Source organism: Prionailurus bengalensis, chromosome D1 (genome assembly GCF_016509475.1).
Source record: "Prionailurus bengalensis isolate Pbe53 chromosome D1, Fcat_Pben_1.1_paternal_pri, whole genome shotgun sequence".
NCBI classification, from domain to species: Eukaryota; Metazoa; Chordata; class Mammalia; order Carnivora; family Felidae; genus Prionailurus; species Prionailurus bengalensis.
The window spans coordinates 66874594-66895279 of NC_057346.1; the positions used below are offsets into that span (position 1 = coordinate 66874594).

At 38.0% G+C, this 20686-nt stretch overlaps 1 protein-coding gene across 4 annotated transcripts in view; it reads right to left on the minus strand.

The window, feature by feature from the left end:
• Positions 1-20686, minus strand: part of SBF2 (SET binding factor 2) — a 505713-nt gene that overhangs the window by 26611 nt on the left and 458416 nt on the right. For 2 of the 4 annotated variants that reach the window (XM_043580629.1, XM_043580626.1), the window contains 6 exons: positions 18212-18352; positions 17233-17328; positions 8717-8901; positions 4971-5147; positions 2828-2929; positions 1946-2131 (listed from right to left, as the gene is read on the minus strand). In XM_043580629.1, the coding sequence (XP_043436564.1) occupies positions 1946-2131; positions 2828-2929; positions 4971-5147; positions 8717-8901; positions 17233-17328; positions 18212-18352 (887 nt within the window). The remainder of the gene's footprint in view (positions 1-1945; positions 2132-2827; positions 2930-4970; positions 5148-8716; positions 8902-17232; positions 17329-18211; positions 18353-20686) is intronic. The other 2 variants (XM_043580627.1, XM_043580628.1) reach the window with 2 other exon arrangements.

A 20686-nucleotide genomic window follows, 5' to 3' on the forward strand; every position in this document is an offset into this window, starting at 1 on the left:
ATTAATTTTGGTCACTGTACACATCTGTGTAGTCACCACCACAAATAAGACAGAATAGTTCCCACATCCTAAAAAGTTTGCTTATGCCCTTCCATCGTTCTTGACCACTGGTCCCAAGAAACCACTGATCTGTTTTCTGTCACTGCAGTTTTGCCTTTTGTAGAATTTTCTATAAATTAAATCATATAATGTGTAGTTGCTCTTACCTGCCTCCCCATACCTCTGTCAGTTATACTGAGAAATAATTGACATACATCACTGCATAAGCTGAAGGTATACAGCCTAGTGCATTTGCTAAGTGATATAAGAAGGCAATAAGCAAGATCATAAGAAGTGCTTTCATGAAGAACTCATATGCTTTCACCTATCTAGATGTGAGAAAAAAAGATGCTTGCTCCCTCCCTTGGTCTCAGTTAAGCTTTCTGTTTCAGAGACAATGGGGCTCCAAATGTCTTCCTCATCTATCTGCCAAAAGGAGTATGAAATGAAAAGACTAATATTAAAATAGTAAACAAATATATCATTTGCTGCAAAGATTTAAAATGTAAGCTCAACCTGGTCACCAGCTTCTCCAGATGCTGCTTGGACAGAATTAATTGAAATTATTCAATAGATCTTTTCTTTAAGAAGCCGATTAGAGCAATCAAAAACAACCACCAGAGTGTGTATGTGGGGGGTAGGATCAGGGGGATGGAAAGTTGCAGGTAATGGGTATGGAGTTTTTTTTGGAGTGATAAAATGTTCTAGAATTGATTGTGGCAATTACACAAATCCGTGAATATACTAAAAACTATTGAACTATACATTTTAAATAAATGAAAAATTACGTAGTGAATTAAAAGAGCTGATCAAATTATTAATAGACTAAAAAAACAAACCAAAACAAAACCCATATACCAACTTGGCCTCTTAAAAACTGACAGTTGATGGGGGGGGGAGGAAGGGGAGGGTGGGTGATGGGCATTGAGGAGGGCACCTGTTGGGATGAGGACTGGGTGTTGTATGGAAACCAATTTGACAATAAATTTCAAATTAAGAAAAAATAATAAATGAATACAAACTAAAAAAAAAAAAAAATAGAAGACTTAGTTCCAGTTTTGGCTCCTAAAAACATTTCCACCTTTCCTTCCAATAGGTACCTGAGGCCAATCATTCCAAGGAAGCTCACTGTTCTGACACATATGTTTGATATGCCAGAACCCATTCATTTTGTGGTGCAGATGAAACAAAGCTGGAAATGTCAGTCCTGCTTTTCCTAGGCCAATTTAGCAAAGCCAGTGCTAGGCAATTCTCAAACCCAATCCTGATTAAGGCCCCATTAGGGAGTTTATATCTTATGTGCATGAGATGAAGGCAGGAGGGAGCCTAAAGCATTCACACCTCCCCCGCTCCCCTGCTCCTGCTGGGTTGGACTGGATTATATACCTGTGTTTCTGTCTGGTCCTTTGATTAGCCCTGAGTAGGTCACTGAGTAGAACCGAGCCAGGGTTCTCAACCTCATAGGCTTGCCTGATTGGGCCCGGATTCTTTCTCTAGGGGTTAGGCCTTACCTTCTATATTCCTAGGCACAAGCTAAAGTCCTCTCAAACTGGGAAGACCATCTGTTGCATTTCAGGCTCTGCCATTACCTAGAGATTTTTGCTGTTCTACCATAGGTCAAACCTTTCTGGACAACAAACCCAAGTTTGCTCCTCTTCTTGGGAGATGATAATTTAGAGTGCTGGCCACTTCACATGGGGGCCAGCCTAATAGCCAACTCAGTTATCCTAATTTCAGAAACCAACTAGTTCTCTTCTTCTCTATTACCAGCAATCCACTGCTAAGATTTCAGCAGGTCCATCAGAGTCATGACATGAGGATACCTGGCACAGCACTGCAATGGCTCGATAAATGCTAGTTCTTTTCTTTCCTTCATATCAAGTCAATTTAAGCTTGCTCTACTTACCTGGTGTACACAGTCTAAGAACTGCAGGAATATGGGAGTAAAACCACTACCCTGACAGTTGAGAGTCAAGCTGCTCCGCTGACTAAATTTATGACCAAAAGAGAGCCACTCTTTTTCCACCAACATCCGGAAGCCTTCAAGTGTCCTATAAAAGGGATCACTGAGTAACTGAACCAAGGATGTCACCTAGGGCACAAGCAGGATGGATACTTCATTACTTTCAGTCCTGAAAAAATTTTGTTAGTAAGACAAGCAAAGTCACCTCAACAGCAAATTTGTTCACTAACTGCTCCACGACAGCCAATCAAATTAATTCTGCAAACTTTCCAGCAAAAACTAAAACTCAGATTCATTTTGGCTACATGTTCTCTTTCAGAAATTACGATTTTAATCTTTAGCTGGCCAGTTTGCTGACTGCAGCCCTCTCCTAGGTTAATTAATAAGGCCAGAGTATCAGTTCAAACCTACATCTACTTTTTGACAGGTATAGATTAATGTCTTACTGTAGTTTATATTTATACTTTTCCTTTTCATGTGGAGTGGGTAAAGGAGGGGCTTATTGAAAGCCAGGGAAAGGGCTGATAAAACCAGGAAGGATGATCCATGTCCTACCCTCTGATCAAGTGCTCCATTTGTATGCTCACATGGTGTATCTCTCATGTGGGAGCCTGATGCCCTGAGCCGGAGCTACAGGCTATGTTGTGCTGGGAAGCTCAGGACTCAGAGCTTTCTCATGGATACTAGGTGTTTTTAACACAGGGCTTTCTCTGTCCATAATTACATTAGTCATTATACAAAAGATTCATCTGCAGAACTTAAAAACAACCGAATTTTGATACAAATATAAAACTAAGTATCTGAAAATATATTTTAAGAGTTTACTTGTGCAGTGATGTCCCAGCCTTCCTCCAAACAGACCAAAACTGAGGAACCATTCTCAAGTACTTCTGATATAACCACAGCCAGCTGCATTATCCTGTGAAGCTAAGAGATAAGAAAGGAGGCCACAATTAGACCAGGCACTTTCTGAGCACCAAGAACACACAGACTCATTATCAACCTTAGATAACAAAAACAAGTTAGGGATAAAGTATTTGGACAAAAGAACCATGTAAGTTTTAAATGCTTTAAGTTCTTTGTCAAAATCAAGATGAAACAATAACATAATTTAAAAGCAGACACATTTAAAAATAATGTGTTCAAATGATATATCATGAAATAAACTGACCTTACATGATCTACTCAAAGTAGAAGAGTTATATAATTCCATAGAGTGGAAAAGAGAGATTCTATAAGTGGCCCTACCAAAACAGTTACTGGATGTAAAATTTGTTTTTCTATGATGTAGTCAGTTCTATTTCAGATACTCTTAATTTTTCTGCAATTAGATAGTGAGGATGGTTGCACAACTCTGTGAATATACTAAAAAGCACTGAACTGTACACTTTACAGGGTTGAATTTTATGATAAACGAATTTTGTATTTTAAGAAAGACACTCTTGTTTGTACTGTGTATTAAATGGGAAGAAGACTCAGATTTGTGCTCAGCTTTTTAAGCCAAGCCAACTGACTCAAAGTCCCTAATGAACAATTATGCTGTGAATAGAGCATAGAGATTCAAAACCAAATGTATATTGTAGTTTAAAACTATATTTTAAGTATCACTTGATGTAATTTGTAGATGAATCCAACTTTCAACTAACACAAAACAAAATTAACTCCCCCATATTTTAAACAGAGCTAGGCTATTTTAAACCCAGGAACAAGGCACATGTCCTCTCCAGCAATGGGAAGCTCCTCACTGTTCCTGTAACATAGCCTGAATTCTCTTGGGCTTAGCATTTGCTCTAAGTTAACTTTTAAAATGCCAATATCCCAAGTGGGGCAGTATTTTCCACTGTTTTTAGTCACGAACTTCTGGTATGAATCTACTTTGGAGTAAGAAGCAGAACAAAGAATGTACCAGAAGCACAGATAGATAGGTTGAGTGGTGGGAAGTTTGGGGCTGGTGCTCATAGCTTAGGGACAGAAGGGAGTTTTGATCAGCTCCTTCCATGAGTACTCAAAGTATCTAGATTTACAGCTAATTGTATATATGGCTGTTTTTTTTTTTTTTTTAATAGCTTAAGTATCTTGAGAATAGTCACTGCCCTGGGTACTCCCATCATTTCTTGGCTTATGGAAAACAACTCTTTTTCCTTCCTAAGAGAGGCAGGAGGCTTGGAGGCAGATGGGAACAGAGATCAGAGGGGCTGGGAACTCCTACAGGGGGCAAAGGAATAATGGGTATAGCATCAATGGTTTAAAAACAAGGCTGAAGGGTATATTGCAGAGATGCTTTGGCCAAATGTCTGCGTCAGTGTCTAAAACATGCATGTCATAAATACCTTTCTTATGTGGTTTGGAAGAAATGTGGGTTATGTGTGCTGGGATACCTATTTCTCCTTAATTTCTCAATAAGAGTTTAATTAAAAACATCCCAAGTTTGACTTAGCTGAAGAAGGGATATGTGTTTTTTTTCCTAAACTTTAGGTAGGCTTTGGGGCATCCAATATGACTCTGGTGGATGGTTTGAGGGTGAATCTAAAATCTACAGACAAGGAAAAGGCACATGGAAGGTGAGAAAGTAGGGAAAGTAGGGAAAGGCTCTTGGAATCATCTAGAAATCAAATTGTGTCCCTGGATCCTTACTCTGCTGACAAAAGAGCAGAAGTCCTATAAATATTTGATTAAATTTGCTGCATATCAAAAAGTTTCCATCTAACAATAAAGATCTCCTCCTTAGCATCCTGTGAAGATTAAGTTTTCAATTAGAAGAGATTGAAAACCCAGGGATGAAGAATTCTATCCCCTCATCTTCTATATCACATATTTCCTGGAACTGAAAAACCTTTATGGAGTGTGTACAATAAGGAGAGAATGTCAGGTAATAGGGGAACACAATACTTTTTTCTCAAATACCAATTCTGTATATCCACTTGAACCTCTTGCCTTGAGTTATAAGACACACTGCTCTAGACATTACCTGTGGGAACCACTCAGAATCTCCCAGGGCTTTCAGGAAGGTCACTTCTGAGTCAGTAGGGATGGTGCTTGGAACACAAGCCCTCATCAATTTTTTAAAACTGGCTTTTACTTGTCGGATGTCATGAAATTCAACAGGAACAAACTCACAATTTAAAGCAAATTCTAACTTGAAGTTCTGTGGGTGAAGATGCATAGAATTAGGCATATGAAGTGCTATAGGTAAAAGAGCACTGTTTTTAATGTCAATACTTGATGATGTACAGTTAGTTGAGGCCAAGTTGCTATAGAGGTTGCAGAGGTCAAGAAAGTCAATCCTGTGGCTAATGTGTCAGTGTTACTGGAAAGAGCCATTCAGTAAGGTCTTGTGGTTTGACTTGGCTTGCTGTCATTCTGAGAATTTGGAGAGACTACTGGTAGGCTGGAACCTGCTGGAACTTATAACACCAAATATAAGCCAATTATAAGGCCATGAACCTGGAGTCTAAAGAGGAACCAATGACACGTGGACAGCATGATTAATCCAAAACTAAGTCTTCCAAGATATACACTGTAATGAAAAGGTAATATACTGTTGAGGTTTCAGAACTCTACAAATTAAAGTTTGTGGACATACACATATTTGTTTCTTATTATGTAAGTAAAACATAGTCATTGTAAAAGTGAAAAAAGTAGAGATAAACATTGAGAAGGCAATAAAAATCATCATCTCACTGCCCTAACACTATTAACATTGTAGTACTCTTTTAAAGTGAATATACAAAATTTTATATGTAGTAAAATCTGAAAGGCTTTCTGACTTTTAGCTTTGGGACAATATTTTTTTTCACACAATATGGCACATGTATCAATATATATTTATTTGAATACTTTTATCATTTATATCTTTAATCCATATGGAATTTATTCCATGTGTGGTTGCATTTGTAATTTATAAATGCTAAATTGATGGCCCTTTGATCTATTTTGTTTTGGTAATCTTGTTGCTTAGTTCTGAGGATTTAAAAACTCTCAACCTTCTCATGCCAAAAAATGAGTTAGTTTTCTCAGACTCTTTGCACTTTCTTCACATTCTGCCCAAATAACTCTATTGTATTATTTTTCTTATTTTTTAATGTTTATTTATCTTAGAGAGAGAGAGTGCTTTTCTATTAGTTTTTTTAAAAACTTATAATAGATAGCTTACTTTCCAGGAGAACCAGGTTCCTTTCAATTTCTCAACTATACATGAGGTAGGTATGCTTATCTTATAAACCAGAAACTATCAACCATAGTGTTGACACACATTAGGTCATAATGAACTTGTTACTAAGTATAAGGTATTAAAGTATATAAACTGAAAAAGGTAAATAAGGGCAATTCAAGTTTATTTAGAATAAGCCACTCTCTACTTCCTTGCGTTTCTATATGTGTCCTTTGTGGGGAGAAGAAAGTATCAGGTTGCAACTAGACGGCACTAGGCTATCCAGAATGTGGCACATGTGAGACAGGTAAGGACTACACTCTATAGATACAATTCAATAAATAAAAAGAAAAACTTGAATGGAATATACAAAAGTCCTAATTACTACTGTGCCAGGATGGTGGAATTATGTATATATGTATGTATGCATATATATATATTAAAGTTTATTTATTTTGAGAGTTTGAGAGAGAGAGAGAGAGAGAGTGAGCAAGTGGAGGAGGGACAGAGAGGGAAATAGAGGATCTGAATCAGGCTCCATGCTGACAGCAGAGAGCCCAAAGCGGGGCTCGAACTCACAAACTATAAGATCATGATGCTTAACCAACTAAGCCATCCAGGTGCCCCAGTGGAATCGTTTTTAAAATATAATACTTTACTGATAAAAGAAAGAGAGAAAAGGAGAGAGACAAATAGAATGATAGCAAGAAAGAAAGAGAGAAAGAAAGTAAATAAAGTCATGAAGGCAGAAAGAAAGAAAAAGAAAGAAGGAAGGAGGAAGATGGGTGGCGTGTAGGGGGAGGGAAGGGAGGAAGGGAGAAAAAGGAGCATGAGTCCCAAGGACTCAGTCTTTCTTACTCATATATACATGATCATACAGCTAAACTGAGGACTGATGTGCAAAGGCAATGGCAGAGGTGAGAACTGAGAAGACAAACCTTGGAAAGTGATTCAGGTCATGAATAAGTGCTGTGCTGAAGTGTGGAAAGTCTGTGCTCTGGGAAAGACACTGGTGCCAAAGAGGCTGTACAGGCAACCCTGGATTACTGTTGAAAAGTGTTCCAACTATTTTCTGGATATAAAGTTATCTGCTGTATCAGAAGACACATGTGCATACTTAACAATTGAGCACTATACCCAGCAGTTTCATGCCCTCTCCCCTAAAGGTTGTGACTAAGTGATTGCAGCAGTCCTGGCAGTGGGAGGGGAGCTAGCAAAGCCAGCTTGCCATAGAAGAGATGACGCAGTCATTGGCATCTTGAAAACCGAGCATGTGGGATCCTGCTCACAGCCTCTGCTCCACAGTTCAACTGAAGGTCTGTCTCTATTGCCCAGTGCTGACTGGAGCACTGGGCTAAACTTTGAGGGGATTTCTGAATTAACAAATACTTTTATTTCCCACAAACCTATCAGTAGTAATGAAATCTATTTTGTAATGTGTGAATTGCAAAAACAAACCCAAGGAAGTGCTGCTTTTAGAGGTAGAGACTATCTTTACAATTTATAGGACCTGAGCATAGTGAAGCTCTGTAGCACAATCACTTAAAAGTAAGATAGGGGTGCCTGGGTGGCTCAGTCGGTTGAGCATCCGACTTCAGCTCAGGTCACGATCTCACGATCCGGGAGTTCGAGCCCCGCGTCGGGCTCTGGGCTGATGGCTCAGAGCCTAGAGCCTGCTTCCGATTCTGTGTCTCCCTCTCTCTCTGCCCCTTCCCCGTTCATGCTCTGTCTCTCTCTGTCTCAAAAATAAACACACGTTAAAAAAAAAAATTTAAAAAAAAAAAAGTAAGAAAAGGGGCACCTGGGCAGCTCAGTCAATTAAGTGTCTGAGTCTTCATTTTGGCTCAGGTCATTATTTCATGGTTCGTGAGGTTGGACTCTAGACTGACAGTGCAGAGCCTGCTTGGGATTCTCTCTCTCTCTCTCTCTCTCTCTCTGCTCCTCCCCTGCTCTCTCTCTCTCTCTCTCAAAATAAATAAACATTTAAAAAAACCAAAGTAAGAATAAAGTTGATTAGGGCTTCTAATATTTTGAAATTTCTGACATGTCTTAGGACATGTGTGTCTAACCTTGCAAAGTTAAAAAAAAATTAACTTAGAAAACAATCTTGGCCTTCCCTTGTCTCCATATGTAGGGCCACAGCTTTCTTTTGTTCACTTTTCTACCTTCCTGTAGCTTTCTTTATCAATAGGGATCTATTTTGCCAGGGGCACAGATTTCTATGGAAGCTGAACAAGACAATGGAAAAACACAGCCCGAATAAGCCTTATTTCTTTTTTGTATGTACACTTCCTAAGATTCCTGATGTTTATGCTGATTTTTTCGTGATTATGTGTAAGTATATTTTCGTGGCTAATAAATATGCAGATATGCATCTGTATCTCGATATAAGTATATGCAGATATACATACATATGTATGAGCTAAAATTTTTTTTGAGATTATTAACTCCAGATTAAGAATCTATGCTGTAAAATGAAATTTCTAGGAAAGCTGTTTGAGATAAGTTTTATAGACTGCCTTTGTGTATCCATAAAGTTTCTAAGTGAGAAAAAGAAATCTTACCCTTAGTTGCGACTTTTCACCAAATATATAAAGGGCCGTTTGGCGTTTCAAGAGCTGGTTTTGCAGGTAGGTGCTGTTACTAAAGGAGGCCGAGTGGTCCCTGCCTGCCAGCCGGGCGCCAACATCAATGAAAGATGTTGGAGAGCTGATGAGGCGAGTGCTAGAGCGAAGACTTGCCCAAACACCTTCACAAAAGCCAAAATAATGGAGTGAGATAACCTGATGTGGGAATGCCACTGAATAGGGAAAAAGATGTATGCTCTGTAGGGACAATTTTAGAGGTAATAGCAAGTTAATTCACCTAAGTAATCATGGATCATACCGGTCATTTGTTGTTTACTTTTGCAAATATAAGCATTATTTAATACAGCATTTCCAAATCACACAATCTTAGGGTTGGAAGGAGCTAACAAGTCACCCAAGTCAATCCCATTTTTTGTATTTTGATGTAAAGTCAGTATTTATAAGTAAATGCTGAGATCACAAATAGAAAGAGTGCACGGACACTGGGAAACAAAAAATGCAGGCAGAAGGCAACAATGTGAAAACATGGAGTGACTCAGTTTCTCAGGGTTTCATGAAAGAAGTAAGGAACACTCTTCTGCTTTAGTCAGTCAATGCAACAAGGAATCTAGATTAAGTAATAAATTAGAACTTTACTATACCTACTAAAATCTGAGGCTGGATCTAGAATATTTGTGTGTCATGCCCAAATGACATAATTTTAAATTAGTAAAGATAGATTCTAGTCTCTTTGTCCCAGTATCCATGAAAAATAGAAGTTATAAATTTAGTAATGCGCATTTCACTGATACGTAGGAGGCTTTATTTAAAATTTACAGTCAAAAGCAGATGTCTTCTAAGGGAAAGGCCAAAGCTAAGTTACTAGAAGAATCTCATGTTATAAATGGACCTTAATTATATTAATTAGAAAAATTGCATTTCTACTAAATATTCAATATTCAAACACAAAGGCAAATATTAAGCCTCAAACTTGACCAGCACTGTAGTACCTTCAAAATAACAGAGCCCCTTATAAATGCCCATAGACTACGGCGCTCATGCTGGTGATAGGGTCATTGGGGTATAGGACACTATCACTGCTTGTCTATAGTGGGGTTCCTTCTCTAGACTTAGAAAGACTCTTTGAGAAGCTTTAATATTTGCCAAATCAAGTCATGTTTCTAGGGGACTGAAAGTCACCATAATAATGTCTGTCTCATCTGCTTCTTTCTTTATAAGCATTTATAGGGGCAGGAGACCAGTTCCCAAGAAAAGGTTTTGTTTAATGGATTTGTTTTTCAGATATTAGCTTAACATGAATTATAAGCTTGTCTTAGATATTATGGCAAGTGTTTATAAATGGAATCACAGAGCAAATTCAGAATGTGGATAAAAATAAAGGACATAATTTGACAAACAAATGTGAAAAAGGTTACTTGTAACAAGTATGCTTCCAGATGAAGATGGTTCAAAAGAGTGACACATTAGGACAGATAATACAGTACCTTGATTATGGATTCTTCCCTTAGTTGAAGATTTGGGGTTTGACTGAATAAAACATTTATCTCTGTACCCATGCACTGGTAAGTAAGATTAAAGACAGAAGGAGGAATGAAATGTAGATAGCAGCAAACATCAGAGCAAATTGAGTAAGAGAAGAATAGGTTATTTAATTTTTGAACTTGAGTTAACATAGGGGGAAAATGTAAATATAATAAAAGTAGAAACTGCAATTAACAAATAAAAAGCTGCACAGTCACACAAAATAGATGAACTGAGCACCTGTTAAATGAAATTTCAGCACCTGATTATAAGTATTATAAGCACAATGAAATGGACAGCACAGCAGAGCGCCACTAACAAATTATACCAAATGGAACACGCTTTTGAAGATTGTCATTTGGCAAGAAACAAATTTATATAATAAAATTAAGGAATTTAGAAGGGGGTAAATGTTAGGAATGCATTGGCCCTAGTATTTAAGGAGGCTGATTTATTGGCAAATGCTACGTGTTGTACAGCACGTTGGTTCTTTGAGCAAGGTTATCACATCAGGAATGAAGCTCCAGTAACCATTTGGAATAACTAAGGGCATATTTTTGCAGTAGAGCATCAAGCATTGCCACACTATCTTCTTTTTTTCTTGTCATTTTGAAATTACATTTATTTTTAATACAGTTATGAGAAACAAAAATTCATGATCCTGTGACAATACCCAATGCCACTAAAAAATACAGCTTGTGATGATTGAAGTCACGACTCCTCCTAAAATCCCTACTTGCACCAAAATGATAGGCAGTATTAGAGATAACACTTTTGTAATTTGAGTAATAATTGTTTTTTCCCGACAGAAAAAAAGTGCTTCGTGAGTAAGGCAAACTTAGCCTGGTAGTAACAAAAGCGATGAACAGTAGGTTACAGTTAATGACATTATTTCCTGAGCAAAGGAACTGCTCAAGTCAATTAAGGAAAATGACTCTGTATTTATTCAGGATTGAAAACTTTAACAACAGTATTATTAAGCTATATATTGCAAAGCTGCATATGACATAATTTGATAATAGAAAAATCATTAGCAGCGTTACTTCATTTCTGTCTCACTTCTCTGGAAGCAGAAAATGAAGGGCAATAATGGCTTTAGTGGCCAAAGGAATTCAGAAAGCTAAGGGTTGTGAAGGTGCTGGCTGACTGCACACAGGGAATTCTATTGCAAGACAGAACAAAGACCATGGGACAACATGGTAAAAGCACAAGGCTTCCTGTGTGCTGCCCACCTGCTCTCCTTTCTGCCAAGGTTTTGAGCTTCCCGATTGGAATATGGGACACTAAATACTTATAGTGAAGTTTTAGTGGTTGGTTCCTGATTGTGAGATACTGTTCCCTGAACATATACCACGTTTACATGTTAGTCTCTCTACCTGGAACTACTTTTCACATTTCTTTACCTGACAAACTCCTTATCCCTTAAGATCCAGGAACAATGTGAATTCCTAGGAAGTGCCTTCTTCACTGTCCCCAGGCTTGTAGAGAGCTCTACTTGAACTGTGATCACATTGCATTGTGATTATTAGCACATTTTATTCTACTAGATTTTGCGATCCAAAGGGTAGGGCCCTAATCATATTTATTCTTGTATCCATGCTAAAAGCCTAATTTATAGGTATTAAACACATTTGTTGATTATTTTCTTTTTGAAAATTGATACATTATGAGCTGTTGTGGTCCTTCTAGTATATCTTCAACTCTGATTATCTGCCCTGATTATTTGCTCTGATTAATAATATAATTATTATTATAGAGGCTCATTAATGAAAAACTGCCAAGTATTTATCACATAGCAGAAAATCAGCAATAAGAAAATGGGCTGTATGGACATGGGGCCAGCAGAGGGCTTTGAGAACTGTAATCCAATGGGGATTACGCTAGTGCTTTGGTGGTAAGGTCTACTTAGCTTCCTGAGTGTTTCCTAGGTGTCAAATACTTGTTCTGACCATGTACTACTGGCTTGGAGTCAGGTTTTTTCCCAAGCTGTAGGGTCCCCCTTAATGGTTTTAGTCATCACTTTACTAGGTCAAGTTGGTATTTTCAAAAAAGTGAGATTAGAATTTGAAAATACTATGTGCACTGCATGTGGTATAGATACTGTTTCATGAAACTTTTGTTTTAGTATATATACATTTTGCCCCGTGACAGTATTACCTGATATAATACTTATATACTGTAATATAATATAAAATGTATTTTTAACTATGATCATGATCAAAAAAGTTTGTTAGTTTTTGGCCTAGACCTAGAGCATATTTACCTTCTATCTTCTTGCCCTAGGCCTATGTAGAGCAACCTGGCTTAAGGCAATTTAAATGCAAATGTAGACTTTTCTCCTATTTCAGTAGAGTATTAGGCAAGTATAACTAATAACAACAACAATAATCATGGAACTAACGTTTACTGAGTTCCTATTATGAATCAGTTACTAAGCTAAGTGTTTTACAGATATTTCACTTATTCCTCATACTCTAAAGCTAATACTATTTATTATCTGCACTTTACAGATGAGGACCCTGAGCATTGAGAGGTTTCCTAAATTGCTTAATACCACACATTAAGTGGTAGTGCTATAGTTTGAATTTGAATGTAAGTGTTTTGTCATGTAAGGAACCAAGTGGCTCTGGGGCTGTCCAGCAGGGGCTGGCTGAGGGGATTGCTTCAGGGAAGAAGTGGTGCAGTTCACCCCACTGATGGGAATGCACTGGTGTTCAAAGCACTGGTGTTCAGGCCAAGGAGGGGAGGAAAGATGCTCGGGTGGAATGTGGGGATGGGTACTGAATTTATCCATGTGTATGAGGTACAAGCTATAGTCAGTGAATACTGTATTGAAATGGACTGAACCAATCCCAGTACCAGTTATGCTGTTATTTGCTACGTGATCTTGGCCAAGTCACTTCATTTCTCAGAGCCTCTTAAAACACATATCCTAGAGATTATTACAAGGATAAAATATTACATGTAGAGAAACTGAAGGGCCACAGAAATGTAAAGGATGGAAAATTAAAAGGCTGCCTCCATGTGGCTACTTCTCAAATATACTGAGCTGCTATACTTTTGTTTTTAAGAGGTAGTAGTATTGATTTCCTCATGACATTTTTGTAGTCAACAAAATAATTTATCCAAGTTGTAAGTATATGTATTTTTCCCCATGGGCCTCAAAAATGATTTTAATTCTAAATGAAAAGCAATGTGTTCTATTCACATCCTCACTTTTCCTTCACTGGTTCTTGTGTAAAAAAGGTTGCTTCCCCTGACTTAGGAACTCATCAACATGCACACAGAATGCAAAGTGGTCACCCTGACTGAGAAGAGGGTAAAGGAGAAGGTGGAAGTCAGTCTGAACTCTGGCTTATCAGCAGAGTGAGAAAGGCACACAGTGAAAATAACCTAAGGAAAAAACCCGTACCTAAGACTCTATCATGATGAAAGAGTAAAGATACATAGAAGAGAAAAAGGAGAAGGTTAGGAGGAAAATTTAGAACTAGGAGGCTCTTTCCATACAGGGTGGATGAGGAATTTCTGGAGAAGTGGTGCCTCACTATCTGGAAAAATGAAGAGACTCTCCTTGAGGGTAGGAAAGAGGAAATGAACTATTTGCAGGGTGTGGAAACATCCACACCTAGTCTGGCCCTGGCCTATGTGAGTGAGTGTCTGCCTGTCATGGTCATGTTAAACAGGGAATCTTCTAAGACTTCCCAAATTGCTTGCCCAGTCCATTCCTGGTATTCAATGTGAGGAGGAATGACCCTGTTGGAAGAGACAAAGGAAGCAGCTCTAGGGATCAGAGAAGTTGAAGACACCAGGAAACAGCAGTATCTCATCTTCCAGTTAACCACTGGGACCTTGGAAGATCTGGGAGGCTTTGGCATTGAGGAATTAGGAGATGGAATAAAAGAGTAAGATATATGTTTCTGGATCCTAGTTTAAGATACCAGAATGATGAGTATCTGGTTAGGAGCAAAAAACTATCATGAGGAAACGCAGTAAGTTCACAATAATTTTCAGAAGAAAATATTTGGGAAGGGTGTCAGAAATAATAATTATGACCTCATTATGCCTAGAATGGATCAGAAATTAAATGGGAGATTTTGATCCTAAGAGGTAAATACAGCTTTTTAGGTACTTTTGAGAATAGCAAAGAATAAACTCATGATTAGAATGTAACCACAAGTGGGGATCCCCTTGTATAAAAAAGGCTGAGTCTGAGTCCAGTATTAAAAAAGAGAAGATAATGTAGGTGAAACACATTGGTGAATGTCCATGAGCCTTAGGTGCTAACATAGAAGATGAGACCATTTTGCGTCTGAAATTTATATTACAAGTCATCTGGCCAAATGGAGGAATAAATAATGTGTCCTTGATGAAGTTGACAAAGGGAAAACTCAAGAGCAGAGCATGGAAAAACTGCTGACATGCCTTGCTGGCCATATAAACTTGCAGATGCTAAACAAAGCAATAAGGGGAACTGCAATATTGGGCCAAATTTGGATAGGAGCTCTGGGAAACAGAAATACTAGGCAGGAATCTTAGGAGAAAGTCACTGTACTATCTTTTAGTTCACATTCACCAAGAAAGAAATGAGAAGAACGAGGCCTGTATCTTAAACTTTAAAACAATGGTATTTAAAAAATTCCAAAGAAAGCTATGTAGGACTATAATGGGTTATAAAGCTATAAAGCTATATATGACTGTGTGCCTCCACCCCAATTCATATGTTGAAGTCTTAATGCCCAGCACCTCAGAATGTTGCCTCATTTAGAGATAGGGTTATTGCAGAGGTAATTCATTAAGATGAAGTCATACTGGAGGGCGATGGAACCCTAATTCTATATGATCAGTGTCCTTATATGAAGGGAAAATTTGGAGACAGACACAGAGGGAGAACATCATGAAAAGATGAAGGCTGATACCTGGGTGATGCTTCTACAAACTAAGGAAAGCCACAGATGGCTAGTGAGCTACCAAAAACTAGAGGGGAGGCATGGGACAGATTCTGCCTCATTGTCCTTAGAAGGAACCAACCCTGACAACATCTTGATTTTGAACTTCTAGCTTCCAGAAAATGATGAGACAAATGTCGCTGAAGACAACCAGTTTGTGGCACTTTGTTAAGGTAGCCCTAGAAAACTAATACAGTGACCTTTATTTCACTAATTCACAAGATGAGTGAAAAAGGCTGAAAGCTATTAGGAAATCCTGTAATTACAGAACATTTTGATGAGGTGGGAAAAAAGTATCTAAAGAACCAATATGACTGCTAGGAGATGTGCATAGTAATATGGTTTTTCAAAAGGGAAAAAAGTGAATTTTGTAAAATAAAGCTTTCCTGTATGTTGATTCTGAACTAAATTCTAGAATGGATACTAGTGAATAATTTGTGATTACTTAGGAAAAAGCACTAATTCTTATAATGAGTCATGGTAAACTAACCATATAATCTTTTGTGATATAATTAATACTTGGAAAGACTGGAAAATACCAAATTAAAGAGATTGGCAGAGATTTAGAAATATGGGTCAGGTGAGGTTGAACTGGTATATATTAACAGATCAATCTCTTTCTTCAGGGAAGCTTCTATATTAGTTTGATGAAGACTTTTGCCCTTAGCTCTGGCTGTTTAATATTTTTAAACAACAAATTACATGACAGCAGAGATCAAACTGATGCATGAGAAGAGGCTTGGGAAAATGTCTAATACAGAGGCAGACAGAATTAGGATCCAAAGTCTAAAACAATAGTCCATGTAAAACAAGATGGAATTTTGTAGGTATAGTATGTAGTACATTTAGGTTCGAAAACCAACCCTCAAGGCTAGTACTGTATATTGTTAAGAACAATAGCACATGGGAAGAGATTTCAAGTGATATTAATCTCAGTGTGGGTCAATCTAATGATGGGGCCATCCTCATATCTGATGTAATCTTAGGCTGCATGAGTTCAAATCCGTGGAGAGTTCACTGAGTGACAAAGATGGTGAGTGGAATGCAACTGTTCCAATTAGGGATATTTGGAGTTAATGGAAGCTCTCAGAGAGAAAAGATCAGATCAGTTTTTAAATCTGAAGGGCTGGCATGTAGGAGATTAAGATTTAGAATTTTCTGACTGTAGAGGGCAGATTATGCAAAGTTACATAGGAGCAGATTTTTCGATCAATATGAGAAAGAATTTTCTAACAAATAAAGAGTTGCTTACAAATGCAAGGGACTACTTTTAGGAAGAAATGAGTTTCCCATTACTGATGATGTTCAAGCAGAACTTGGATCATTCACTTGGTAAATTTTCAAGGGGATTCAGCATCGCATAGACGTGAGAGAAAAAGCCCAAGATTATATAAATCCATTGTAAAATAGGAAGTTTTACAATCAAGATACTTGCTCTGTAATTACCTCTGAAAAGTAAAAGAATCTCACATAATCTCCAGATACCAAAGTGGACCTCCTTTGGGGCTAGAAGAGCAAATACAGGCCTTTCTCTATTTCCTTATGCCAAAAGCTAAAAAGCCCAGAGGGAAAAAAAGAGTAACCTGGATATCATTCTCTTCTGTTCCCTAAACTAGCATTTCAGAGAACAGGAGTAAAAATTACAGGCATTGGGGAAGCACAACTCTTGGAGTCTGGGATTACTTCTCTCTAGCTGCTTATGCTTCGGTGATCAGCCTTTCTACCCTGCAAACCTGAAGCATTGTGGAGTATTCATGGGGCTGACCACTTAGACACGCTCCCCTCACCTCCCACTGCTTCCAAAATCATCAATAGCTAAGATTTCAGCAATTATTATACATTTTGTCCCATGCAGCTAAACTCATCTGCCACAACACCAGTAACAAATTAGACCATTTATTTCGAAAAGGGTAATTAAGAACAATTTGAACCATAATTAGTTGATTTAGAGTATCACTATCTAGAGTAAAGTTTTCTAATTTTAAGGTTGTATCAGTGCTCAGTTATAAAATCAATCTTACTAACCTCCTCGAGCAAAGCTATTGGATGGGTTTACATCCAAATGTCCTGGCACTACCTGCTTAAGCACAGTGGACATTCTTGAAGTCCTCCTTTCAGTCCCTGAAAGTCAGCCAAAAAGAAGAACAAAAACCATGTCGTTCAGGTTAACATTACTCAAATGACAAAAAGTTATCTTCATGTGTAGCATGTCTAATTGCTGCCAAACATTGTACTTTTTAAGTACCCAAAGCTTTAATAGAGATAACAAGGCACTGTTACTATTTCCTCAGAGATACACACATTTGCAAGATTATAGAGAGTTAGGTTTGGCAAGTGCAATCAGAGAATTTAATGATAAATGAAGCAAGGCATGCATGGTGTTACTTTACAAGAAAAGCCACTTTCTGCTTATGTTGAGCTAATTCAAATAGCTGATTAAGCCAAGGAGACCAACTTTTCAAGTCACATGCTCCTGTGTCTAACACATTAGGGTTACCTCTACATGAACCCTTTGGGGTTCCATCACATGATAACTGAAACAGAATATTAGTACAAGTCTTAATGGCTTCATCCAAATCTAATGAAAACAAACTGTACTACAAATCATAAAAGCTTGCAGAAATTTCAGGAATTTCAAATTTATACATGATGATTTACTACATAAGCATTTAATAATCAGGTGTTCAACTTATACATTCCACTTTGTAATAATACTTTAAAGTCTATGTAAAATAGATTCTAAGAAAAAAGAGATGACTTTATTTATGTTCCCCACTCCTATTATTCTTTTAAAAAGAAAATAATTGAATCTCCACATTTGGTTACTGTTACTAGACATTAACAGTGGTATGTTGATTTTTAGGTAAAAGGAGCTAAAGTTATAGTCCCATAGGGTAAAACTTCAAGGGGTCATACTGAAGGAACAGTATAAATAACTGAAGAGACTAACCCAAGGAATGAAGCTTTCATAGTTGTCAAGAAGAAAAGTATTATCAAATCTTACCTGGAGACAGAGCAAGTGCTGGTCTGACAGTAAGGGTGTTATTGCCACTGAGTTTCTGTTGGACAGAAACTGCATTCAGTAAGGCTTGCAAGTATTTTTCTTGTTCTATGCTACTGGAAGATTCTAAAGAGGAGGTAGGAGCTATAAAAGAAAAAGATAGTGAATAAAACAAACTGTCTCTATGTTAAGACATCTACCTACCTACCTACCTATCTTATTCTTTCTGTGTATCTTCAAATTACCACACCCAAATATAGAAACTAGTCCCATTTACAGCTGTAAACTATTAAATGGCTATCCTCCTATGATACTGGTTTCACCACACCTACTTCTTTCTTGCATCATCATCGGAGATGGCTCTGCTATCCTCCCAGAAAGAGCCTAGGTCTGGAAAACCAGCACAGGGCTGTCCTTCCAAGAATTGGTGTAGTTATCCTGTCCATACCACTGTTTGAGAGCAGAGGATGGAATGGGTTCCCTAGGCATCCCAGAATGGCACCCATACCAGTAGTTTTCTTCTAATTCTGCCACAAAGGCCTAACAGGGCACATGAACTTGTAGGAGTCTGTTGCAGGAAGAGTGGAGGAAGATGGGGAGAAGGTAGCAACAGCCACTGCCAGATTCCCTAGTCCTTCTAAGAGAAGGGCAGAGAGGGAATGCCTCTGTGTATGCACAGAGGGAAACAAATGTCAGAACAATTCTGGGTTGGAGGGCGTCTGAGCTGGTTTGTGTGGAACAAAGAATCACTAAAATTGGCCCAGGCACTTTAAAGAGGCATCATGGGGGACTCATTAGAAAGACAACAGATATAAACAACTTTTTTTACATCCTGAAGAAAAAATTAGCATAATTATATTTTATAAACTTTAAGGTGCCATTATTATATTTTATGAACTCTAAGATGTCATAAATTATAAGATGCACCATTATTTTATGTACTAAGAATTAAAAACTCTTCCATTTAAAGGGTGCCTGGGTGGCTCTGTTGGTGAAGTGTCTGACTTCAGCTCAGGTCATGACCTCACAGTTCATGAGTTTGAGCCCTGCATTGGGCTCTGTGCTGACCACTAGAGAGCCTGGAGTCTGCTTTAGATTCTGTGTCTCCTTCTCTCTCTCTCTACCCCTCCCCTGCTTGTGCTCTCTGTCTCTCAAAAATAAATAAATAAACTTAAAAACAAAAACAACTCTTCCATTTAAACTATGACAACTCTCTGATCACATCAATTTTAAGATGTATCCCAATTTCAAAGACATTAAAATGTGAGCATATGTGTGAGCTCAAAAATATGGAATACAGCAAATTTATATTAGATTAAAAAATCAGAAACCAGTGAATAAAATAGTTTCAACTTTTTCCAATGAAAAAATTAACATAGTCATCAATGATCAGTGATATATCCATCAATGCTCCCGAAATGATTCCCTCACTTTATGTAACTTACATATGCTGTGTTCTGTTATATCCACTATGTGGCTTGGGAGGATTCCTCAGTGTCGAAATAGTTAAAAACAAATTGCCTTTAATTATACTAGTGTTGAGACTCCAAGACAGGCAGGATAATGATGATGATGATGATGATGATGATGATGATGATGATGATGATGTTGTGTGTGTGCTGCCCTCAGCTGAATGATCAAAGATACGCTAGCCAACTTTTAACTTTCAGGAGGGAAATGGACGAGAATAAAGAAGAGATGTCAAAAGCACATGGTTCTACCCGCTGAACCACAGAACTTGACTTACCTCATTTCCAAAGAGTTAAGAACACAGCCATCCCTAAATTGGATCTGATATGTTGGTGGTCTTTTGTTTAATTTTACTGAACATTTACTATAAGCTAGAAATTATGGGAAAGGCCTGCAAAATATAGCTTCTGACTGACTTCAAGACCTCAGACATAGTACTTAAAAATATCCTCAGAAAAAGAGACAGTAGTACTATCTGCTTTCTTAAGTTGGCCTTCTTCTAGCTTCCTAAAATATTCTTTTCTTGAGAGTTTCTTTTAAGGCAGCATTTTGGTCATTGGTTTGTGGACTTGTTTGTGTGCGTGCATGTTACTTGTAGGAATGAGATAAAATATCTCATATTACATGGGTCAGAGAATCCCTACTTGCCTCTGAAGCTGTTAAATATATTTGGATGCTCCCCAGAAGGAAAGAGAAAAGATTAGTATACTCTAGTTTCCATCTGTGGATAGTTTGGTTTGCTGAAATAAAAATAGCCTAGAACAGGGGCGCCTGGGTGGCACAGTCGGTTAAGCGTCCGACTTCAGCCAGGTCACGATCTCGCGGTCCGTGAGTTCGAGCCCCGCGTCAGGCTCTGGGCTGATGGCTCAGAGCCTGGAGCCTGTTTCCGATTCTGTGTCTCCCTCTCTCTCTGCCCCTCCCCCGTCCATGCTCTGTCTCTCTCTGTCCCAAAAATAAACGTTGAAAAAAAAAATTAAAAAAAATAGCCTAGAACAAAAGGCTATTATG